At 46.4% G+C, this 25,815-nt stretch overlaps 1 protein-coding gene across 3 annotated transcripts in view; it reads left to right on the top strand.

The window, feature by feature from the left end:
- The window catches only part of PIP4K2A (phosphatidylinositol-5-phosphate 4-kinase type 2 alpha), a 190,482-nt gene that overhangs the window by 150,366 nt on the left and 14,301 nt on the right, over window positions 1-25,815 (top strand). For all 3 annotated transcript variants that reach the window (XM_081882620.1, XM_081882619.1, XM_081882618.1), the window contains one exon: window positions 7,842-7,994. In XM_081882620.1, the coding sequence (XP_081738746.1) occupies window positions 7,842-7,994 (153 nt within the window). The remainder of the gene's footprint in view (window positions 1-7,841; window positions 7,995-25,815) is intronic.

Here is a 25,815-nt window from a genome sequence, read left to right as displayed (position 1 = left end):
TATCGTGTCATTTCTACTTAACCCTAACCTTTCTAAAAAAGTTTTTTTAAAAAAAAAAATATCCAGCTTTATCGTCCATTTCTTCACCTCTGAAGAAAAAGATTTCCTCTACTGCATTTTTTTCTAACTCCCTTTATAGGATCACTTTTGACATACTCAGTATGTAGATTAAATATATTGCGCGATTGCATAAATAATCTTTAGTCTTGTGAAAAGAGCAATTATAATTTAATGATATTAATATGCCAACGAGAGTATAAAATATTGGAGATTAGAGTGGGCTAATTAAATTGACCTTTAAATCCTTCCTACCCTCTTGGAGTCCGTTGCTAATCCCTAAACCCCCATAGTGCAGATAAACTTCAAAGGGAAATGAGGTGGCTTTTCCTCTGTCCCCACGCTGCTCCTGCTGCTTGAAATTTTCATTGAGAAATGTTAAGATAGCACATGTCACAGGACGGAAGGCATCTTATAATGCCTCTCTGAGTAACCAGCTTGTGCAGGGAAACGCTAAGACTTTCTACCAGCTGTGGGGCTTACGTAGTAAAGGATTCTCCCTGTTCCCCCCACCGCTCCCTCCCCACACTATAGGAAAATCGCTAATGTCAGAACTTCAGTTTTTGCTCAGCTCCCAAGCTATATTTCCATCCTGCTTCTTTTTCTGCTACTCTGCCTTCCCACCAGAGCGGTACCTATTTATCTACTTGCACTTTGATGTGCTTTTGAACTGCTAGGTTGGCAGGAGCAGGGACTGAGCAACGGGAGCTCACCCCGTCGTGGGGATTCGAACCGCCGACCTTCTGATTGGCAAGTCCTAGGCTCTGTGGTTTAACCCACAGCGCCACCCGCGTCCCTTTCTCTTTTGCATACCTCATGCCAAATCTTAACCCACCTGTCTCCCAGTGCCCAGCTTGCCTTCTCTGCCTCTGTTACTGTTGTTTCACTGGCCTCCTACCCTGGTGGTGATGACTGGCCAGCTGAATTATCTAGACCAGTTGGTGGGAACATTTTCCAGGCTGAGCTCCATGTTCCCTTCTGGATAACCTCCTGAGAGCCAGCCGCATGCCAATAGCAGCCAGAGCCAAAAGTGGGCTGTGCGGCAAATCTGAATTTTACTTTATACAATAGGCTAGTTTCTATACAGGTTCACCCACCTCTCTATCCTCCAAACAAACGAGGCATTATCAGAGTTCAAAAGCTCACTTCAGCCTGGCAAGAATCTTAGGGTGCAGATTAGGGCCATTGAGGGATGTGGAGGGCCGTTGAAGGACTGTAAGTGGCCTCCGGGCCTCAGTTTCACCACCCCTAATCTAGATGCATTTTAATCCGGCTTCAGGCCTCGGTATGGCACTGAAACAGCCATGGTTGTCCTGATTGGGACCTGTATTGGGAGAGAGATGTGGGGAATGTTTTCCCATTGATTTTTCGTAAGGAGGTAGCATTGCGGGGCTTCTGCATGGCCTCATGGCAGTTCTTTAGGGGTTCCACTTTGTCTCTAAATCACTGCTGAGGAGTCATCTGGGAATTCAGAGTGCAGTGCCACCCATATGCAGGTGCTTCCAAGCGCACCCTTTACTCAGTCTGAATCATGGGAAATTGTGCAATGGAATAGATGAGGGCTGAATCCGAATCTTGATAAGGCGGGTGTTGCAGGTAAGTAGTTCCTGAGTGTGCGAATTGAGTAGACAATATGTTCTGAATGGGGTAGGACTCCACATGAAGGAACAGGTGACATTCCTCTATTTCAAATGGTTGCCTGAAATCCAAGTAGCCTCAGTGACTGCATTCTCATGCCCACCTCTACCTGGTTTGCCAACTATTGATGTTCCTGGTCTGGGATTACCTGACATCAGTGATTCATGATCTAATAATTTCCTGGAGGACTATGTCACTCTACTACATCTTGCATCATCATCATCATCATCATCGTTGTTGTTGTTGTTATATTGAATTTGTTAGTCACTTTATCTTGCTTGGGACAACCCACAGTGCCTTACAACCAACCAAACTATCATTATATGTGGGATGAAATGGGGTTTTATGTCATCAATCCTTAAAGCACTACAATGCTGATATGAGATATTGAGCCCAATTCAAGGTGTTGGTATTAGCTTGCAAAGCCCTAAGTGTCTTCGGATCCAGTATCTAAAAGAGCACCTTGCAATTTTTACTGGCCTTGCAATCGGCATGGGAAAACCTGCTCCTGCTCACCCTGTAAGACATGGCCCATGGGATGGTGGCACGGAGCTGGGCCTTTTCTGTGGCAGCGCCCCAGTTCTTGGTTTTTCCCTCAGTGATTGGGCCTTTAACACAAAGCACATAGAACTGAACAGAACAATTGCCATCGCCTGCCGCACTAACCTTTCTGCTCTGTTGATTTTAAGACCGTAATTTTGCCTGGACTCTTAAGAGAGGAAGAGGCAGATACAAGAATATTACTAAATAATAATAATTAAAAACAAATAAAGATATTTTTTTAAAAAAACAAAACCTGTTGGAAAGAAGCTGTAAATTTCTTTGGAAAAAATAAGCTGGACCTTTTTGGCTTCATCAGGCATATAATGCATTGGATCTAACAAGTGCCTGTACTGCCTCTGGCATGGGACATCTGTTTTGGTTTGTTTGAAGTTGTAAGTGTTAAAGGTCAGTTTAAATTTCATGACCTTCAGCAAATGCTTTTGCTCGGCTGTTCTCAGTGCACATGGAAAATCTTTTTATTGACTTCGGCAAATACATCGTGACATTTTCAAGCAAAGGTTGCTAAGAAGGTTGCAGCCATTGGATAGATATAGTCGTGGGTTTGAAATCAGCTGGCATGTCTCTCAACTACATTCAATATCTGCAAGTAGTCGCCATTATGAGGGGGCAGGGTAGGTCTTGTCCCCTTAGCTTTTATGATGGCCCCACTACTTAATGAGTTAGTGCCAGAGATGGGTGCCAGGAGAAGGTGAGGAATACTCACATGGCTTCAGCGAAATTAACTCTTTATTCAAAGAGGCCAGGCAACTCTTCCCAGTAGAACTTGCCCCTATGAGGCAGTTGTGGAGGACTGAAGGTCTTCGCCTTCCCATAGCTCCCTATGTCTCCTCCCTTGGTTCCTTCTTAAGCAGTCTGATGCTCTGTCATCTTGCCTGCCTTTGCTCCACCCTTTACATACCTCTTTGGGCCCTGGGAGACCAGGTGGGAGGGGAGCTGGTTGCAGCAGGAGGGGGAGACTCCCTGGTTTCTTCAGCAGTCTGCTTTATCCCTGCCTCTTGCCCCCCTCCTCTCTACCTTCTGCCCCAATTCTGCACTGCTCACTGTCACAGTCTCTTCCTTCTCACTAAATTACCTCTTCTGCTTCTGACACACACACACACAGAAATTAGTAGTGAAAACCTGCAAAAGAGGATAGCCAAGTCTGAACCTTTAGTGTGGGTTGAACTTGGGCTGGTAATGCATTTGCAGGTGGGTGATGATGGTGATGTTCTCTTAGGAATCATAGAATTGTTGAGTTGGGAGGGATCCTGGGGGTCATCTAGTCCATCCCCCTACGATGCAGAAATCGCAACACGTGGTCCCACTATTCTAAGTCCCCCAACAAAGCTTGCCATCAATACCTTACATACTGTTTTTCTTAACCAGTTTTGGCCATTGTTCTTTTTTCCTGTCTCCATTTGGCATCGTATCTAAGACCAGTGACCTGTTCTGGAATCTACCCTCTCCCTTCTCTCCCCGCCCCCTTTAAAAGTTAATCCTGAGAAGAAATTCCCCTGTTCTAGACGATCTCTCAATTGCTCTGCCCAGCCTGGCCTTAGACCAGATGTGTCAGAATAGGGTTGCTTGTAGGCCCAACAGTCTTGGCAGATAGCAAAGGCCTTTCCTTTGAAAAGCTGAGACCCCAGAATTTTCAGAGCATGGCTTCCAATTTGACTTCAGATGAAAGTTCCTGCAATGGAACAAAATGCCCACCTATGGTTTCTTTGTTCTGGCTAAGATGTCCTTGGGCAGCAGGGGAAGGCATTTTCTACCTTAGAACTTGTGGAAATGGATTCTGAGATACTAGGCAATGCAAAGTCAGGAAAAGTATTGGCCATATAGATCTCATGTGGGAGAAGATCGGTCCCCCTCCCTCCAGATTTTGAAATGCCTTGTTTTTCTAGTGAAAATGCCTAGTGACCAATTTCTTTTAAAACTGCATTACTGTACCTTTATAGGTTGTGCAGAATTGCTGTCTTGTGATCTACTTTGCGGCTAATGAACCAACTTATTGAGACTTTTATAAGAAACGTTAAGTGGCCGTAACTGCCTAGAAAAGTTGAAGTGTCAACTTTGGGGTTCTTTCGAGAGGGGGGGTTCAGGTTGTTTAAGTGAAACTGATGGATAAAGCAAGGTATCAAGTTTTTTATGTTTTTAAAAAGGTGTTTGGCCACCAGATTGCTGCCACAATACGTTGTATCTTGTCTAGATGCTTTTTCCTGTGCCAATTTCAAGCCATCAGTTGGATATACTCAAGCCTTCAAATTTGTGGAATAATTTTTGTTTCCAAGGTGATGTTATGAAAGATGACATTTTGATCTGGATGTCAAAACCTTCATATATAGAAGACACAAATGGATTTTTGTAGTGGTTTGATGGACACCAGAATATTAGCTTCAGTATGAATTAGGAGAAAGAACTTATTAGATGTGTTGGTCAAAGTTGGCAAGATAAGAAGTATGTTTTATAGAAAACCCATGGGAAAATTCTCATGATATGACAGTTCACATCCCAAGTATGTTTAACTGATGGTCAGTTTAAGACATGAGTAAGCAAACTAAGGCCCGTGGACGGTCTGCGAATCAGTTTGTTTTTACATGAGTAGAGTGTCTGCTTTTATTTAAAATGCATCTTTGGGTTATTTGTGGGGCATAGGAATTCGTTCATCCCCCCCCAAAAATATATAGTACAGCCCTCCACAAGGACTGAGGGACAGTGGACTGGCCCCCTGCTGAAAAAGTTTGCTGAGCCCTGGTTTAAGAGTTTTGATGAGACACTTCATCTTCTTTTGATTTTTCTGTAGGGAATAATTTCATTTAGCTATAATTTGAGGACTAAAGCAGTCCCAAATGACATATTGAAATCAGCATGGGGGGGAAACATCATAATACATGTTTTTGTTGTTGTTTTTAAAAAAGAACTGGATTTCCAGGATTCCTGTGGTTAATACATCATGACTATTTGTGGAATTGCTAACATTATATACTCTGGTGATTGACTGTTCTGTGCTTTTTGGAATATGTTATTAAATGGTTCTGTATTATAGGCATTGATCTTTAGGCAAAAGATTGATTCCTAGTTTATTGATAGATCTAGAAAAATAGAGATTTGTGAGGGATGATAGGTATCTATGCCTAATTGGAAAGTGCTTCCATGGGGCCTGCATGTCTTTAATAATCAGCTGTCATCACCACTTCTGATCTCCCTGACTTTGAAACCAAAGAGCTGCAAGATTTCCTGAAAGTAAGGAAGTGGAGATTCTCAAGCCCCACAGGTCTCAGTTGTTCTGTTCTTGTTCTCTCCTTCCAAACCTGTAACATGGACCCAGGCTGGTTAGGCATATGGATGAGACAGATCTGGATCTGGATCAAAGTTAATCAACCAGAATCTTTCAATCCAGGATATTTTATTATTTGTTGTCCAAGGGTAAAGTAAGTGAGAAATAATAGGTCACCCCTGAAATAAATTAAACCGTATATTGTAACTCAATCCTACACTTGCTGTAGATCCTAGAATTAGTTGTACTAATTGGCAGATGAAAGCATAATAATACTAATTTATTATTTTTACCCCGCCCATCTGGCCAGGTCTTCCCAGCCACTCTGGGCGGCTCCCAGCAGAATATCACAAACACGATAAAATATCAAACATTGAAAACTTCCCTAAACAGGACTGCCTACAGATGCCTTCTAAAAGTCAGATAGTTCTTTATTTCTTTGACATCTGATGGGAGGGCGTTCCACCAGGCGGGTGCCACTACCAGGAAGGCCCTCTGCCTGGTTCCCTGTAACTTCGCTTCTCGCAGTGAGGGAACCGCCAGAAGGCCCTTGGAGCTGGACCTCAGTGTCTGGACTGAACAAAGGGGGTGGAGACGCGCCTTCTGGTATACTGAGTCGAGGCCGTTTAGGGCTTGAAAGGTGAGCAACGACACTTCGAATTGTGCTTGGAAATGTACTAAATGTCAGTGGTATAGTGGGTTTTCCCCCTGGAGCTTCCCCAGGCAAAAGCTAAGGCAAAAGCATGTTCATAATGAACCATTTCTGTATTGTCTTCAAGGGAGTGGGGGTGGGGACAGCAAGTGACCAATCAGCTAGGGTCCTAGGCTTCCTCTGGTGTCATAGGTACACAGGATGGTGATACTGAATATAAATAGTAGATAATTTTGCCAGCTAGCCACGTTTATCTTAGGTCACTGCTATCCTTGTATATATATACATGTGGTTCTTGCTGGTGGTGGTGATCGTTTTTGGGGTGGGGACTAGAACAATTTTCAGGCTTGTGGCTCTTGCTACTTATAAAATCTATAAGAGTGTTTGTTAGTGGCTCCTATAGTAAATTATTAGTTGATACTGATAGCCTCTTTGCTGTGCCTATCGATTATTTTTTATTGTTTCATGTTGCTTACTTAAGCCATTCCGACTTCTTCCTGGAATGCAGATTATTGCATATTTAATGATAACAGCACCAGTGAAGGGATCTACATGTAAATAAAGATTCAGTTTTTTAAAAACTGAGCCTACACTCTTGGCACCATGTTGTGATGGAATAAACCTCCTTTTTCAACACGTCCTCATTCTTTCAGAATGATGCTGCTTTGGACAAAGTGATGCATTGAGAAAATAAAATGCATTGCGCTGTGCTGCTGTTGTAATTCTTGCTCTTAAAATATACCAAGATGAGATACTTGCTGAGACTAGCACCATTTGACTAGCACAGTATTAAATTGCAAAGCTCGAACCTGTATTGTATTGTATTGAAAATGACTGTCTTGCAGAAAAACCAGCGCATTTGTTTATCCAATGCTTGCTTTTGTGCTTTTTAAAAAGCATATATTAAATTTCAGCTTGCATTATATATGACGAGAGGGGGAGATATCTGTTCATTGCCAGTAATGTAGCAGGCAGGTGGCAGTGGGTAAATTTCAGAAACGCTTAAACTTTTTTCATTCTAGCAACCGCAAGGATTGATTAAATAGTGTTGTCTTGGAAGAAAATTCGAGAAACAAATCTTGTTTGGATGCGGCAATGCAGAACAAAAGGCACTTCAGTTCACTTAACTCTTGGCATGTAGGTCATGACATTAGCTAGTGAATTTAAGCTGGAGTTGAGGCAAAAAGGCATTTTGTCAAGACTCTGCACTGCAAAATAAAGCCCCCCTGGGCAACTGTTTTCTGGAGTGGCACAAAAACAGTGTTTGTGTAGCTGGTATCTACCCTTAGAGCATTCTTCCCCTCTCCACCATCCCAGTATCATTCTGGAGCACCAGTTTGCTTTGCTACTTTTTTCCTGACAAACTGGCACGAAAGTAAACTTCTGGAGGTCTTCTATGGAAACATTTCTCTCCCCCGTCCCCCATCAGCAAAGTCCTTTCTGAACGTTCAGTGCAGTCCTGATTTAAATCTGCTGCTAGTAAACCACCTTTCCCAAGGGTTTTTTGTACCATAATAGTTCTGCTTTAAGGATATTACAGTACTGCTAAATTGATTCCCCACCTTAGCCTTTTCCCCAGGTGCCCATGTTTTGACAATGGTATGATCCAGCTAGACATCTTGCGTTTTAATTAACGTCTTGTTCTGATGCTTTCCTCCTTTTTTAACATGACAGAATTCTCTGACAAGAAGTTGTCCCCTTGCTAATGATTCCCAAGCACGGAGTGGCGCCCGATTTCACACCTCTTACGACAAAAGATACGTCATCAAAACCATAACAAGTGAAGATGTAGCAGAAATGCACAATATACTGAAGAAATATCACCAGGTAATTAATTTCTTGTTTCAAGGGGGTGGGCTTGTGAGGAAAAACACATTGATTGAAGTTTTTATAATGCAGGAAACAGAGGTTTTTAACTAGAGTTGGTTTGCCACTGTATTTTCAGTTGAATCAACACTTTGGTACATAAATTTTAAACATTATTAGTGGCAGAGACTAGCAGTTTGAAAGCACGTCAAAGTGCAAGTAGATAAACAGGTACTCCGGTGGGAAGGTAAACAGCGTTTCCGTGCGCTGCTCTGGTTTTGCCAGAAGCGGCTTAGTCATGCTGGCCACTGTTTGTAGACAAATGCCGGCTCCCTCGGCCAATAAAGCGAGATGAGCGCCGCAAACCCAGAGTCGTTCGCGACTGGACTTAACTGTCAGGGGCCCTTTACCTTTACCTTTGTTACATTAAAACAAACAACTCTAGACATTTTTGAAGTCTGCATCCCATCCTGAAATATCAGCCTGCTCAGGTCCTTTGAAAGCGTCCCATCTAGTTTTTCAGCACCAGAGGAAAACTTTAAGTGGTGGCACCAAGATTTTGGTGATGATGCCTCAATTATGGAATTCTCCCCCCGGAAGTACAGCTGGCACCAACATTGATAGCATTTTGGTGCCAGATTAACACTTGTCTGTTTGCCCAGTCATTTATGGGATGTTAACCAGCTGCTGCAATTGGTGTGTTGGAGTATTTCATTTATATTACAATCTGCTCTTATTTTGTTTGGGTTGTTTTAAATGTTAATTTAACCTACCTAGGAACCAAGTGATAGGGCTGGGTATAAAATGTTCTTAATAAAATCAGTAACGGTAGCTGGCTTGCTATAGTTGGGAAGATTCCCCTCATAATAGCATCAAAATTTATTTGCTTGAGTGTTTTGTCTTTCAACCTCCTCTGTCCAATTTTTTTCTGTGCCCACATGATACTTTAGCTTTCACCCTAATACCATGAATGGCAGTCAATATGGCTGCTGTCAACTCCTTACCCATATAAATTTGGTTAAGCAGTGCAGGCTAACGTTAGATCTAGCACTTACCCTAGAAGTTTTTAGGTGCCTGACTTTAACAAATGAAAACATCAAATTCAACATTACTATTCTAGTTAAAATGGATATATGTGTATCACATTACAATCAGAACAATTAAAAGTTGACAATTACAGAAATAGCGTCTGATATTAACTTGAAACAACTATTTGTGACCCAGTTGTTGATGTGTGAAATATACCTATTTTTGCCATAGTAGAGGCAAAATAATAGGAATCACTGTATATGTATCTATGGCATACTAATTTAGCAGCATATCTTGCAGGAACACATGTCAGGCAGCTAGAAGTGTGGCTGGTTCTCCGGAATGTGTGCATAGGATAAAGCAGACACATATTTGACTTTGCAGTTCCATGTAAATGAGTCCTTAGTGATCACAGCTACATCTGGATTAAACAACATGGCTTTAGATAAGATAGCATGACTTCAACCATTGTATTCCAAAAAGCAACTATATGTCAATCATTAGGGTCATATACAATGTATTAGCCATACAGGAAGCAGTGATTTTATTGCAATCTGAAATATATATGGAAGGAATACACATAAGGAATGCCTGTTTTTTAAGTACTTTTTGGCTTTATCTATCTATGTAAGGCATTTTTGCCCTCTTTTGAAGAAAAGGCTCCTAGAGCAGCTTACAGATCAATAAAAAGCACACTGGGTTTTGCCGTCAGGCTTGCAATCTAAAATACACGACACAAAAGAAGATAGGAATGGTGAGGGAGGAGGAAAAGCAAAAGTGCCAGTTCTTAAGGTTACATTTCTTATCAGTTCGCGTAGCCAGTTCAAGGGAGCCTGAGGACAGATGCCAGTCCATAACTGAGATGCAGTTGATTTATCCCAAACACATCATCCTGCCCTGGACTTGTTCTCCTAAAAACAAGTAAACCCCCACCTTCTGAAAGGCAAGACAGAGCAAATGTCAATCTCTTCATCAATGGCTAAGAAATAGGGCCAGAAGGTGTCTTAGTCATGTTTGGAAAGATGCTCCTCTCAGTTTCATTTTTTTGAATTGCCTCTAAAGGTGGCGACTGTCCCTTCTTTTGGGGGGGGGGTGTTTTGGGGAGTTCAGCAAAGCATAAACAGTGTTTATCGTGTCTTTCGTCTTTCCTTCCCTCAAATCTCTGCTTCAGTAAGCATTGCCCAACTGAGGAATAGGAAACACTTGAACATATTGAATGCGTTCTGTTTTTAGTTCCGTTTCAGGCATGCACAAGTTTACTAATAAATATGCTAAAGGGCACTATGCTTGCCTCGTAGATTTAATAGTCCCAGGAGTCCTGATAGCTGCATTAAAAGCCTATTTATGTTAAACAATCCACATTTTAAACTTAATTGCAGTGTATTTTTTATTTGAAAAAAACCTGTGGTTTATATCTGCAGACTAAAAATAAAACATAGTTCTAATCCATCTGCTGCTGCAGCCAACTTCAGTTGACTCTCTCCTCTTTTTCTTCTACCACGTGTCGTCCGTCCCCCGTCCCCCCCCCGCATCTGTTAATAACTTAGCAGCCTTTCCTTTCCATTGCATCCTTTTTTTTCTGTAGGACAGCTTCCTTTTTAGCTTGTTATACTTCATTCCTGACTACATGTAAGTGGTGCTGATTTCAGTTGAATTTTAAGGTGGAGTTGCCCCACATTCCTTTTTCAGCTTCATGCTAGTGTTTCCCTTCCACCACTTTCCCCTGCCCCAAAGTCAGCATGCATAGGAAACATGGCAGGACTTTGGGGTGTGTGTGTGTGTCTAAATTTACCGTTATTGTGTGACTATTCTTGATTCATTGGCTACTGGAATGGCAGAGGAGGGGCTTGCAACTATTTTTCTACGAACAGGTTTTGCTGGATTATCTTGCTTACAAGTGACCCAGTTCATTTCTCACGGAGCGAACTGCTACTCACTGTATGTTTTAACGTGGGTGGGCTGCATTCTTAGCATGTACGTCTCCTTTAAAAATATAGGGGAGTCTGTTTTCGTCTTGTTTCTTCCTGGTAAGATTTGGTCAGTTTTGTCTTTTGTCCTGGGTGTTGTGAAAACCCTTTTCTGCTGTTGGACCTAAATTGTAGTTGTTAAAAATGAGAATTTGAATCTTCTTTTTTTTAAATGTACATATATGCCTTCCTTACATATCAAGCTTTTAAACCGATGATTTAGGAGTCGTGAAATGTTTTACTGTGGTCTATGTCACCATTGTAGGGACGCAAGTGGCCCTGTAGGTTAAACCACAGAGCCTAGGACTTACCAATCAGAAGGTTGGCGGTTCAAATCCCCGCGACGGGGTGAGCTCCCGTTGCTCGGTCCTTGCTCCTGCCAACCTAGCAGTTCGAAAGCACATCAAAGTGCAAGTAGATAAATAGGTACCGCTCCGGGGGGAAGGTAAACGGCGTTTCGGTGTGCTGCTCTGTTTCGCCAGAAGCAGCTTAGTCATGCTGGCCACATGACCCAGAATCTGTACGCCAGCTCCCTCGGCCAGTAAAGTGAGATGAGCGCCGCAACCCCAGAGTCGGTCACAACTGGATCTAATGGTCAGGGGTCCCTTTACCTTTACCTATGTCACCATTGTAGCTACAGTAGAAGTACTGTAGTAGTGATCTAGCATGTATATATAGAAACAGCTTTGTAGATACAGTCAGGAAACCTAAGACTTGTATGGCCTCTGCTTGCACATTTACTTGAAGGTAAGTTCAGAGTGGAGCATTACCTAGTAAGCATGCATAACATTTTAGCCTTGACACCTTTAGCAGTTTCTGCGACTAAAGAACATTGACACAGCAGTGAAGTCCCAGAAAAAGATGTATGCAAATGGCTAAAAGTAATGGGGAAGTGGCATTAAATGCCACAGTTTCTTATTTGTTACCCTGGAAGAGATCTACACTCAGCCATGTAGCTCAGCTGGTGACTGTGGGCCAGTCACAGGACTGCTCATTTTTATTTATTCCATTTATAGGCTACCTTTATCTTTCAAGGATCACAAGGCGGTATAAATGGTTCTAATTCCCCCCCCCCCCATTTCATCCCCACAACATCCCTGTAAGGTGGGGCAGGCAGAGAGGTAGTAGTGATTGGTCCAAGGTCACCCAGTGAGATTTCATGGCTGAATTGGGATTTGAACCCTGTTCTCCCAAATCCTAGTCCAACATTCTAACCATCTAAAGACGTTATTCCCTCTTAACTCCTCACAAAACTCCTTCTGGCCTATAGGGTTGAGTGGTGTGCATTTTAGCTACTGCTCTAAAGTAATGTGCAAATGGACTTTAATCTTCTTTAAGGCAGGGTTAGGAAACCTGGGGCTCAGGTACCAATTGCAACCCTCCAGGCTGTGATCAGAGGCAGCAATCCTTCTGAATACCAATTGCAGGAAAGGGCTCTTGTGCTCAGTGTTATGTATTGAAGTGCTCACCCTGGCCACCAGGGGTATAGTGTATACAGTGGTACCTCGGGTTACATACGCTTCAGGTTACATACACTTCAGGTTGCACACTCCGCTAACCTAGAAATAGTGCTTCAGGTTAAGAACTTTGCTTCAGGATAAGAACAGAAATCGGGCTCCAGCGGCGCGGCAGCAGCAGGGGGCCCCCTTAGCTAAAGTGGTGCTTCAGGTTAAGAACAGTTTCAGGTTAAGTACAGACCTCCGGAACGAATTAAGTACTTAACCCGAGGTACCACTGTATAGTTTTCACTCAGGTCCACGTCAGTTAATTTAGGTGGGAAACCCTGGGGTGTTGTTACAATGTTGACAGCCGACTGCCTATAAAAGCAGGCCGGCTGAGCTGTTCAGTTCAGTTCCAGCTTACTATAAAGAACCACTTGGAGAGATCTGTGCATTTTCTTTGTCAACACACTACTTAATACTCAGGTCCTCCTTGAGGTTTATCCCATAGGCACCTGGTGAGCCAGTGTGTGAGAACAGGATGCTGGACTAGATAAGACCTTGGCCTGATCCAGAAGGGATCTTTTGATGTTCTTATGTTATATTCTCTGCCTTGGGAATTCTCCACAGGCCTTCCCTTGCACCCCAAGGTTTTCTGTTTGTTTGACTAGAATGCGTCCTTGAACTCTGCTAATGCCTCTTGCTTGGCTGGATGGAGACAGGGTGTGTGTAGAAACAGGCCTCTTTGTATAGAGGTGAAATATTTGTAACTCTACCCACTTTGGTCTGTGGCCAGTATTTCTATGTGGCCCTTGGGAGGTTGCCTAGAATGTAATGTGGACCTTGGGTTGAAAAGAGTTCCCCCACCTCTGGTTTAAGGTATTGACACTCTACCCTTCAACAGGGGTTGCAGTGGTGACGAGGATTGGGTGTTCAGCAACTCCCCACTCAAGCCTTACTTGTGTAGGGGCGTGGATGGGGTTGTTGCTTAGTTCCTGCTCATCCCATCAGCCAAGTTGGCTTCCAGAATTGCTGGGTTACAGCTTCTGATCTTGCTCTGTGTGCAATGGCTGAGCTGTGGGCAGCAGAACAGCTAGCAGACTTTTGTAATTAGTGTTGTGGCATAGCCAAGATTATTGAGATTTCTGTACCCCCTGGCTACAACCTGTAACATTGAATGAACCTGAACATTGAAAACATAATGATCTGCTTTTTCACACCTGACAGATCACTGTCTTGCCAAACGCATCTTCTCAGGGCTGATCTAGAAATAATTTAATGAGGCCCTCTATACACAAAGCTTAAACTGAGTAGGAGATGACTCTCTAAATTGGCTTCACAGCACAGAAACTCTCTTTTACCAGACATTTGGCATAAGCTGTAAAGGTAAAGGTACCCCTGCCCGTATGGGCCAGTCGTGTCCGACTCTAGGGTTGCGCGCTCATTTCGCTCTAGAGGCCGTGAGCCAGCGCCGTCCGAAGACACTTCCGGGTCACGTGGCCAGCGTGACGAAGCTGCTCTGGCGAGCCAGCACCAGCGCAGCACACAGAAACACCGTTTACCTTCCCGCTATAAAGCAGTACCTATTTATCTACTTGCACTTAAGAGTGCTTTCAAACTGCTAGGTGGGCAGGAGCTGGGACCAAACAACGGGAGCTCACCCTGCCGCGGGGATTCGAACCGCCAACCATACGACCGGCAAGTCCTAGGCACTGAGGTTTTACCCACAGCGCCACCCGCGTCCCTTTGGCATAAGCTGACCACCCTTTAAAACAATGCAAAACCATTCTGTTCAGGCTAGCTGGGATTAGAGAAGAATTTTTGTCTAGCACATCTGTATTTGAACTTTTACTTGTCAAAGCCTTGTCGTTAAATGCATAGTTCTCACCTTGAACATTTTTAGGGCAGGGTATTAATGAAGACTCATTCAGACTTGCATCTCTTTTTGTAAAATAGCTTTTATTTACACTGTGTGAAGCAGTGCAGCTTAAAAAATATATAGGCCCTTTAATCTCAAAGGAGAACGCATGTCTTTTTGTCAAAACGTATGCTGAAATGCTCTGGAGGAATTATCCTGGAATATATTGAAATGATCAAAGCACTGGCAAACCAAAGAACAAAGTCGGAAACAATTGCTGTTGCCAAGTAAGAGTTTCAGCAGCAGTGACAACTGCAGAACTCTTGATAGACATCTCTGTGCAAAGGAGATCAATGTAAAAATATGAAGGTTTAAATTATAAATACCTGATACAGTTGGCTTCTTTTTATTTCAAGAAGGTTCCCAGGGGCTACTCATATAGCAGATGATAATGATGGATTTCACTGCTGTGGAATGAGTTGTGGTTACTGATGATTTGGGGGGGGGGGGGACCTGTCGTCTTAGTTAGCTCCAGCTCCTTTAGAACCACCCACCAAACTGGCACTACTGATATCATGAAATGGCTCTTTTTATTATTATTCTTTCCACAATACACAATAACAGGGTTGTACTTGTCAGGGCGGGACACGGGTGGCACTGTGGGTTAAACCACAGAGCCTAGTACTTGCCAATCAGAAGATCGGCGGTTCGAATCCCCGCAATGGGGTGAGCTCCCGTTTCTCGGTCCCTGCTCCTGCCCACCTAGCAGTTTGAAAGCACGTCAAAGTGCAAGTAGATAAATAGGTACCGCTCCGGCGGGAAGGTAAACGGCATTTCTATGTGCTGCTCTGGTTCGCCAGAAACGGCTTAGTCATGCTGGCCACATGACCTGGAACCTGTACACCGGCTCCCTCGGCCAATAAAGCGAGATGAGCGCCGCAACCCCAGAGTCGGCCACGACTCGACCTAGTGGTCAGGGGTCCCTTTACCTTTACTTGTCAGGGCATCCCAGTATGCAGCCTGCTGCCATCTCTAAAGTTTGCAGACCTTTATCAAGCTCTGCAGCATTAAGGTATTGTGCTCCAGACCACAGAACCTCACTCGAAGTGCAAGGAATGTTTTGACACACTCCTGGTAATAATATTCACTTTCTTCATAAACAGTCTGTTAGAAAAACTGTAGAATAAACCATTGCTCATAGATCACATATGGACTTCCGCATTGTCACAGTGAGCTATATTCTGAAGAAGGTCCCTTATGGTGCCAGAATTGTGCCTTATATATGAGAGGAAGGAAGAAACTGATGGTAAAATGTTCTTCATTTCACTATGGAGAGTCAGGGATTTTATTTTTTCTTGTTGGCTTGGAACTTTGCAATTCTGTTCATGCTCTGGAGCTTGAACATGAGCCACTGCCTCTGGAATTTTACAGGGATAGGGCCTCCTGGATAAGTGAAATCAGCATAATTGATTTGTAGGAAGGATAAATCTTTTTGTGGGGGACATACACACATAGATGAGGGGACACACCCCTTCAAACATACATTCCTGAAGATACACTGGAACAGCCAAGTTGTGCTGAGGGAGGAATCCATAGCTCAGAAATCAGTTTGGTCACTAATAAGTCAAGGATATGGAGTCCATGGCTCTCCATTTGTTGGACTACAATTCCCATCACCCATGCCATTGCTTGCTGGGACTGATGGGAGTTGGAGTCCAATAACACCTGGATAGTCCTAGGTTCCCCATGCCTAATGGTGGCAGTAAGACAATAACCTGTCTGAAATCGCCCTCCCTGAGCAAATCTGAGTGTTAACAGTTGTTTTAGCAATGAGTTATTTCATGTAATTGTATGTGCAATCATGCAGGTTCATGTTTAAATTTGGAAGATGTATACTCCTTAAACGCTTAGTCGTTTACAGTGCTGAGCATCTTCAGAAAGTATAATTAGCTCAACACTGTGCATGTCTTACAAACCATGAATTTAAAAGCCTTCTACTTAGTATATGCCTAGCATGTAGTGAATGCCTAACTACACAATTGGAGCAACTGATAATTTATGCTATATCCCCCTTTCACTTAGCATAGATGTCTTCTTTGAAAAGGCATTTTCTCCAAATCACATTGTGTTTATTAGCAATTTGAGTGGAAAGAGTGCAATTGCATTTCTGTCTGTGTGTGTGTGTGTGTGAGAGAGAGAGAGAGAGAGAGCGCTCGCGAGAGAGAGAGAGACTGGAGCTCCTCTTACAAGATTTATTGTAAATGCAACACAAGAGTGCAGATAATTGCTGCCTTGATAATCCAGTGCTTTTTGTGTCTGTAACACAGCTATATTAATATTTTCATCAGGGTAGTGGCATGACTGGCAAAATAGTTTGGGGATCAAATACGGTAGTTGGTGAGGGGACTTACACTGTGCAGAAGCCTGATAATAGTACCATACAATAGTACCAAAAGACTGTGCACAATGGAATTGGGCAAAGACTACACACAATGGAATAAATTTGGTGAATGTAGAGAGAAGTGGCTCAGGTTTGTAATGCTAACTTTCAAAGGACAAGAGGCACATCTTATTAGTCTTAGTGACTAATAAGAGCTGTTGGATTTAGTTTTAATACTCAAGATAAATTTTAGTATACTGTCAGGGGTTCAGGAGCAGAGGGACAGGGAAGGGAGGAATTAGAGACCGAGGGAGAGGAATCCGAGGGAGAAGTCAGCGATGATAGCCGTCCGAGGTCTCTAAGTCTCTCCAGCGAATCAGAGGATTCACAGAAAGGGGCTCCCGTGATCAGAGCAAGGGGGTTGCCAAGGGGAACACCCCAGGAGGGAGGGGCCAGAGAGGGCTCAGAGAGCAGCAGCTGGAAATCGGGACCAGCTTCCCCACCGGAGAGCAGTAGGGGGGAGGAGCCCCAGGCATCGGGAGCAGGCAGCTCTCCGTCAGCGGAAGGACAGGAGTCAGGGTTAGCCACGCCTGCATCAGAGAGCGAGGAAACGGTCAAAAGGAAGGTCAGGGGCAGCGCGCGCGCGCCAAGTTCAAATGTACAAGAGGGTGGCGCCATAAGCAGCCCGGAGAGGGAGCCGGGTCCCAAAGCCCGCCGAAGAGAGGGGGAGGAGTCCGAGGGGTCCGCATCCGAAGCGTCCAGGAAGGAAGGCACCCAGGGGGGTAGTAGGACCCAGAGGCGGAAGGAGAAACGCAGAAGGTGGAGTAAGGCTAGAGTGTTGAACTGGTGTACAGGGGGCGGAGACTCAGATGAGGCTTTGCTGGTCTAGGGTCTAGACGTAGAGATGCACGCTAGGGTTTGAAAATGGGAACTAAACTTCAATAAAGACTTTGTACAGTTCCGCTGGCTAGCGTTGGTCTTCTGTGAGCTGGGACCTGGAGGCAGTCTCTGACAGTAAGCCTCATCTCAAATTTTCACCGGTTTTCTTCGCCTCAAGCATCGCTACGGGAGCGAGGCAGGGAGGGCAGAAGACTGGTGCCTTGCGAGCTCACAAAAGTCAGGCGAGATGACTACAGAACAGAAAATAGCTTCCCTGCAAGAAGCGGTGACACAACTCAGCGCTGAAATAATCGCATCCAGGAAGAGAGAGGAAGAAGCGGCGGCTGCCTGCAGAGATCTTCAAGCCCGGTTAGAGGGGCTTGCGAAGCAGGGGCTACCGGGACCCAGATCCGAGGGGATTGGGTTGGGGAAAAGAGGAGCCAGCATTGTATCTCATTTTGATGGGAATTTGCAGCAGTACCCCAATTTCCGAGCAGACGTGCTGTTTGCGCTGCAGCTGTTGGAGAGAGACTTTAGAGATGAGCAAGAGAAAGTGGGGTTCATCCTGTCCCATTTGCATGGGGACGCGAAAGCATGGCTGCGAAATCTGTGGAGGGACAAGGATCCAGCGCTCCAAAGCGCAGATGCATTCATTAAGGCGATGGATTCCTGTTTCTTATCAAACATAGACATTGATATTGCCAGAAAGGACATATTTGGGCTAAGACAAGGGAAAGCCAGCGTCAGGCAGTATCATTCCAGGTTTTTTGCATTGGTCAACGCGCTGAATTGGGATAAGGATTCTCCGCCAGTTAGAGACCTTTTTTTGGAGGGATTGAGCCCACAGATCAAAGATGAGATGGCACGGGGAGAGAGACCCACAACCACTCAGCAAGTGGTGGAAAGAGCGCTGTCGATTGGGGTGAGGCAGGAAGAACGGCCATGGAGCAAAGAAGAAGGACGTTGGGGACGCACACCAGGGAGGGTGCCCCCCCTCTTGTCTAGAGAGACAGCGCGTGCGCAGTCCACGCCTCCACAGGGAGGGGGCGAAGAGCAGATGGAGATTGGAGGTGCTAGGGCTCTCTCAGCTAATAGAGCCTTAACACCGGGAGCAGTAAAACCGAAGCTGCCTAGAAGGAACAGGAAGTGCTATATATGTGAGAGTGAGGAGCATCTGGCGAAAGAGTGTCCCCAGAGGCTCCGCAAGCAAACTGCAGCCTCAGTGACAGTATTGGAAACAACTCAGCAGAGAGAACCACAGCAGGGAAACGACGAAGTCTGGCTGGAATAGGAGGCACTGGGGCCCAGCCAGACAAGTCAGTGAAGAAGTCCCCGGAGATTTTGCAGCCCACAGACCCCCTCCCGCCCAAACCAGTGGTGCAGCTCACCGCATCGCTCCAGCTGCCCAATGGACTCACCTTAGAAGTGCCTATCACAATTGACTCTGGCAGTAATGCAGACTTTATAGGACTGGAGTTCATTCAACGACACAACATAGCTTTACTGCCAGCCACGCTGCCCCTGAAGGTTGTCACGGTGGATGGCAGGGAACTGCTAGGGGGGCAGGTGGTGCAGCAGACGCCGCCGATGGTGATGCAAATTGGGAATCACCGGGAGGTCATCAGCTTCAATGTCACCCAACTGTCAGACACGCCTGTAGTATTAGGCATGAGTTGGCTGCACAGGCACAGCCCAGCGTTGGCTTGGTACCAGCGCCAACTAACGTTTGGATCCTCCTACTGTGCAGAACACTGCATCATACCCAGCCCAGAGGAGGAAGAGGAGGACCCGCAGTTACAGTTGGGCACGCTGCAAGCAGTACCCCACAAGTATGCGGAGTTTTTGGAGGTTTTCTGCGAGAAGGAGGCGGACAAGCTACCTCCTCACAGACCCTATGATTGCAAGATTGACCTCCTGCCGGGGGCGACGCTGCCAACGGGGAAACTGTACTCCATGTCTGAGGATGAACTGCAGGAACTCAGGGAGTTCATAGATCACAATTTGCAGCGTGGGTTCATCCGGGAGTCGAAAGCGGTGGGAGGCAGTCCAGTATTCTTTGTGAAGAAGCGGGACACGCCCCAACGGAGGCTGGTGGTGGATTTCAGGATCTTAAACTCGAAAACCAAGCCCTCAGCTTTCCCCATGCCCAAGATAGACGACCTGCTCGCGACGGTGCGGAAAGGACGCGTTTTCACCAAGTTGGATCTACGTGGGGCGTACAACCTGATTCGCATGCGCGAGGGCGACGAGTGGAAGACGGCCATGTTCACGCCACTGGGCACCTACGAATACAGAGTTATGCCCTTCGGATTGCAAAATGGCTCTCACACTTTCCAAGCCTTTATGCATCATGTGCTGGCGGGGCTCCTTTACAAGAAGTGCGTATGCTTCCTGGACGACATCCTGATTTTTTCAGAATCGCGCGAGGCGCACGAGAGGGATGTCAGGGAAGTTCTGCAGAGACTGAAGGAGCACAGGCTGTACGCCAAGCTGGAGAAGTGCCAGTTCGACGTGACGGAGGTGGATTTCCTGGGCTACAAGCTGTCAGACAAGGGGCTCGCCATGGACAGCGCCAAGGTTAGCGCAGTTTTGGACTGGAAAAGCCCACGCAATCGGAAGGAAGTCCAGCGGTTTGTCGGCTTTGCCAACTTTTACCGCAAGTTCATCAAGGGATTTGCCATGCAGACAGCGGCCATCACCGACACGCTCAGCTCCAAGAAGAAGAAATTCATCTGGACGGAGCAAGCGGAGCAGTCCTTTCAGAGACTCAAGCGGCTCTTCGCGTCAGAGGAGCAGCTGCTGCATGTGAATCCCAGCAGACCCATGAGGGTGGAGACAGACGCCTCAGACAGAGCCGTGGGAGCTGTCCTGTTGCAACAAGACCAGCAGGGGGACTGGAGGCCGTGCGCCTTCTACTCGAGGAAGCTCAGCAAGTCGGAGCAGAATTATACCATCTGGGACAGGGAGTTGCTAGCCATCCATGCAGCGTTCAAGGCATGGCGGCACTTCCTTATCGGAGCCAGACACACAGTGCAGGTCCACACGGACCACAAGAATCTGGAGTACTGGCGCACGGCTAGGTTCCTCAACCAGCGACACATTAGATGGGCGGAGTTCTTCGCGGACTTCGACTTTAAGATAGAGTACATTCCGGGCGACAACAACGTGATGGCGGATGCTTTGTCCAGAAAGCCGCAATACCTGGAGGAGGCGGCACCGCCGGCGGCCAAGCACATTTTCGCACCGGAAGCGTGGGCATGCGCGTCGGCAACCGTGGACCTGGAGGCCGTCCGTCGAGCGCTGCGGGAAGACCCCTTCGCACAGGCCAGGATGGAGGAGGTGCACAGGGGCACAGCGAGGGCCGACGAGTTCCAGATACGCGATGGGTTGCTCCTCCACAAGGGAGCACTCTACGTGCCGGGAGACGACCTCCGCGCAAGGGTTCTGCAGCAGCTACACGACGCTCCCACAGCCGGGCACTTTGGCAAAGAAAAGACTGTCGAACTAGTAGCCAGAGACTTTTGGTGGCCCAAGATGCGGGGGGAAGTCGCGGATTACGTCGCGAGATGTGACACCTGCCAAAGGGCCAAGTCAGTTCACAAACCGCCGGCGGGATTGCTGGAACCGCTGCAAACACCGGCTGAACCGTGGGAGAGGGTGGCCCTGGACTTCGTCACGGATCTGCCCAGTTCGAGGGGAAAGACAGCAGTGCTAGTGGTGGTGGACATGTTTACTAAAATGGCACACTTCATTCCGTGTGCGAAGGTAGCCACGGCAGAGCAGACCGCCAAACTGTTCATTGACCACGTGTTCAAGGTTCACGGTCTGCCACGATCTATTCTCTCCGACCGGGGGCGACAGTTCATCTCGAACTTCTGGCAGAAGCTGATGGGCATTCTGAACGTCAAAGTCAATTTGGCGTCGGCGAGACACCCACAGACCAACGGACAAGCGGAGAGGGTCAACGCCATCATGCAGCAGTACCTGAGATGCTACGCCAATCAGCAGCCCACGACATGGGTGGACTACCTGCCACTCGCTGAGTTCGCTTACAACAATACGAAGCACGTGTCGACGGGGGTGACGCCGTTCTTTGCCAACAACGGGAGGCATCCCAGAACCTTCCCGAGTTTAGAGAGAGTGGGGGAGGGGGAGCCACAGGCAGCGGAAGCCTTAGCGTCGGAGTTGCAGGAAGTCCACGAACAGCTCAGGAGGCAGTTAGAACTCGCAAAACACGCATACAAAGTGCAGGCAGACAGACACAGAAGAGTTGGGGAAGACATACAGGTGGGAGACTGGGTCTGGTTAGCAGCGCAAGCAGTGCCGACCAGATCGTTAGCGAAGAAGAAGCTAGGACATAAGCAGCTAGGACCTTACCAAGTCCAGGCACAGGTCAATCCAGTGGCCTTCCGGTTAGCGCTTCCGGAGGGTTCCAGGATGCATCCGGTGTTCCATAGATCAGTGCTCACGCCCTACAAAGCACCTCATAGATTTCAGGAGCCAGACACAGCACCGGACCCGCCCAGAGAAGGGCCCAGACAGGGGGGGTCGCCAAGGAGGGGGCACATCAACGAGGTCACAGAGATTTTAGACTCGAGATGGGGGGAAGAAGGAGTAGAATATCTCCTAGCCAGAGAGGGTACCCCGGCCACTGCGAACAGCTGGGTTCCGGACTATGCTTTGGAGGAGCCTCTGCTCAAAGAGGAGTTTCATGCCCTCTTCCCACACAGGCCCATGCCAGCCGAGTATTTCGACGACTGGCTCTTCACAACCACTCTTTCGGCCAGCACATTCCAGGGGTTCGACTCGGACGAAGAACAGGCCCCAGTCCCGAGCTCCCGGGTGGGTTCGCCACCGGGGTCTGCCTCAGACAGCTCTTATTGGTGGGACGATCGACCAGAGGAGCAGTGGCGCAGGAAGTGGCTGAGTGGTCCTTGGCTGGGATCACCCGAAGAGGGGGAGGGGGGCGAGACGGACATGGACGTGTTGGGGGAAGACGTGGGGTTCGAGCACGGAGACAGAGAGATGGAAGCAGAGGAGAGAGATGTCGACGAGTACATGGGGGACGAACTGTATCCTGCACGCACCCCCGCTACGACGGAGCACCCAGTACCCACACCGGAAGGAGGGGAGGGGGGAAGGGGGGGCTTCGAGGGGGGGATGGATGTCAGGGGTTCAGGAGCAGAGGGACAGGGAAGGGAGGAATTAGAGACCGAGGGAGAGGAATCCGAGGGAGAAGTCAGCGATGATAGCCGTCCGAGGTCTCTAAGTCTCTCCAGCGAATCAGAGGATTCACAGAAAGGGGCTCCCGTGATCAGAGCAAGGGGGTTGCCAAGGGGAACACCCCAGGAGGGAGGGGCCAGAGAGGGCTCAGAGAGCAGCAGCTGGAAATCGGGACCAGCTTCCCCACCGGAGAGCAGTAGGGGGGAGGAGCCCCAGGCATCGGGAGCAGGCAGCTCTCCGTCAGCGGAAGGACAGGAGTCAGGGTTAGCCACGCCTGCATCAGAGAGCGAGGAAACGGTCAAAAGGAAGGTCAGGGGCAGCGCGCGCGCGCCAAGTTCAAATGTACAAGAGGGTGGCGCCATAAGCAGCCCGGAGAGGGAGCCGGGTCCCAAAGCCCGCCGAAGAGAGGGGGAGGAGTCCGAGGGGTCCGCATCCGAAGCGTCCAGGAAGGAAGGCACCCAGGGGGGTAGTAGGACCCAGAGGCGGAAGGAGAAACGCAGAAGGTGGAGTAAGGCTAGAGTGTTGAACTGGTGTACAGGGGGCGGAGACTCAGATGAGGCTTTGCTGGTCTAGGGTCTAGACGTAGAGATGCACGCTAGGGTTTGAAAATGGGAACTAAACTTCAATAAAGACTTTGTACAGTTCCGCTGGCTAGCGTTGGTCTTCTGTGAGCTGGGACCTGGAGGCAGTCTCTGACATATACGAATTCTGGAATTTACTGTGTTAAACAGAGACGGAATTACACATTGTCAGTACACTATGCAGGAGTCTTTGTCTGCTGGCATCTAAGAATGAGCAGTATGTGAGGCCTTTGTTTAATATGCTACAGTACACTCGCTGAATGTGTTTAGGAAAATTAGTGTTTTTTCTTTTCTTTTCTTTCTTCCCATAGGGCTCAATTTGTCTTTTATTTATAGATTTGTTTTTAAGTAGTTGAAAGCTTTAGACAGGTTTTTTTTAAAACAAAACAAAACGCTGAATTCTTGGAATGTATCAAACGAAGACTTGTTTGTGACTAGATTTCCAATTAATGTGTAGGCAAAACTGAAACTGCCAGTTAATGGGCACCAACAAAAATCCTGTAACCCTCTTTCTGAACAATTAATTTTGTTTGCCTACTTTCCAACAGAAATAGCAGGAATAAATAGGTTTTAAAGGGGGGAAAGGTAGGAAGCTTTAGATTAATTTATTAGGCTTTTGGATGGAAAACTCTTTTGCCCCTCACCACACCTTTTTGTGTGTTTACATTAATTTTTTTAATAGCCACTGACAATTCCCATTTCTCTGCATAACGTATCAGGAAAAAAGGCAAGAGCTCTAACTAGTATATATGAAAAAACCTGATACAGTCAAACCAAATGCCTCCGTTTTGGAACATTTTCGCTCCCGAACAGCGAAAACCCGGAAGTAAGTGTTCTGGTTTTCGAACGTTTTTCGGAATCTGAGAACATCCGACGCGGCTTCTGCTTGAGTGCAGGAAGTTCCTGCAGCCAATCAGAAGCTGTGCCTCGGCTGTTGAACATTTTGGAAGCCAAATGAGCTTCTGGAATGGATTATGTTCAACAACCGAGGTTTGACTGTAATGTAAAACCCTGGAGTGTGGGACACAGATGGTGCTGTGGGTTAAACCACAGAGCCTAGGACTTGCCAATCAGAAGGTCGGTGGTTCGAATCCCCATGACGGGGTGAGCTCCCATTGCTCAGCCCCTGCTCCTGCCAACCTAGCAGTTCAAAAGCACGTCAAAGTGCAAGTAGATAAATAGGTACAGCTCCAGCGGGAAGGTAAAAGGCGTTTCCGTGCGCTGCTTTGGTTTGCCAGAAGCAGCTTAGTCATGCTGGGTACATGACCCGGAAGCTGTATGCCGGCTCCCTCGGCCAATAAAGCGAGATGAGCGCCGCAACCCCAGAGTCAGCCATGACTGGACCTAATGGTCAGGGGTCCTTTTACCTTACTAAAACCCTGGAGAGCTCCTTCCAGTCAGTGTAGACAGTACTGAGCTAGGTGGACCAGTGGTCTGACTTGGTATAAGGCAGCTTCCTTGAGGTATGTGAGTTGTGAATAGTACACAATGTGCCATTTATCACTTCTTTCCCTGAGGGAGCAGGGTGCCTGTCAAGGATTAGATGTGCCAACAGGGTTTCCTTCCTCCTTATCTCCTCCAGCTGTGCGCCTGCTGTTTTCTTATCCTGCCAGCTGCCAGCATGCCAGCGTATTTAAACCTTAAATTAGAACACCTGCTTTATTCACCACTTTCCAGTCCAATGCCATCATTTATTTTAATATCTTTATTTACCTTCTAGCCTTTGCATGTTTGGTAGTGGGGTATTATCACTGATCCAAGGAGACTAGGGGTACTTACTTAAATTTAACAAATATACTTATGATTTATGAAATATTAATATAACGGTATGTTTACTTTCAGGTAAGTTCCATAATAAAGCTGGGTTTAATATCTGACACAAAATATTACTGTTACGGGTCTTACAGATATTTTAAATCAATGATACTTGAACGTTAGTGTTACTCATGGTTTAAAAAGATAGCAAAGTGTTTGCTCAAGTTCTTTTCCCTATACAGTAACCAGAGTCAAGTTATACTCCCTAAGCCCACCTCTGTTTAATTCTCAAACCTATTAAGAGAGCATTCCTTGTGTGAACTTAATTTGATAAATAGAAACTAAAATCATAGGTGGATGGAAAGCCATCTCTTTCATCAGTCTGGGAATATAGAATATATAGTCCTGCGAGGTAGCACAGTACAGCAAATATGGTTTGAAAAAGAAACACCTATATTGTAGAACATTCTTGTTTTTAAAAGATAGCATTAAAATGTATTTGTTTCATTTGCCCTATGTGGTTTTTTTCCTGGAAGAAAAGTCATGTTGAGTGAAATTCAAAATAGCTGCTATCTTTGGATATGAAGAAAAGGCTTATTTCACTCCACATTTATGTCACAAATGTAGTGTTTTATATGTCCCATGAGATTAACCCCCCAGTCTGTTTCTATACTATTATAGATGTTGCTAGCAACCTGAAAAGCTGTTTGATTACAGCTAAGAAGTGTCTC

This window comes from Podarcis melisellensis (genome assembly GCF_964234715.1).
Source record: "Podarcis melisellensis genome assembly, chromosome: 12".
Taxonomy (NCBI): Eukaryota; Metazoa; Chordata; class Lepidosauria; order Squamata; family Lacertidae; genus Podarcis; species Podarcis melisellensis.
The sequence above is the reverse complement of the archived record's forward strand: the minus strand, read 5'-3'. Positions and strand labels throughout refer to the sequence as shown.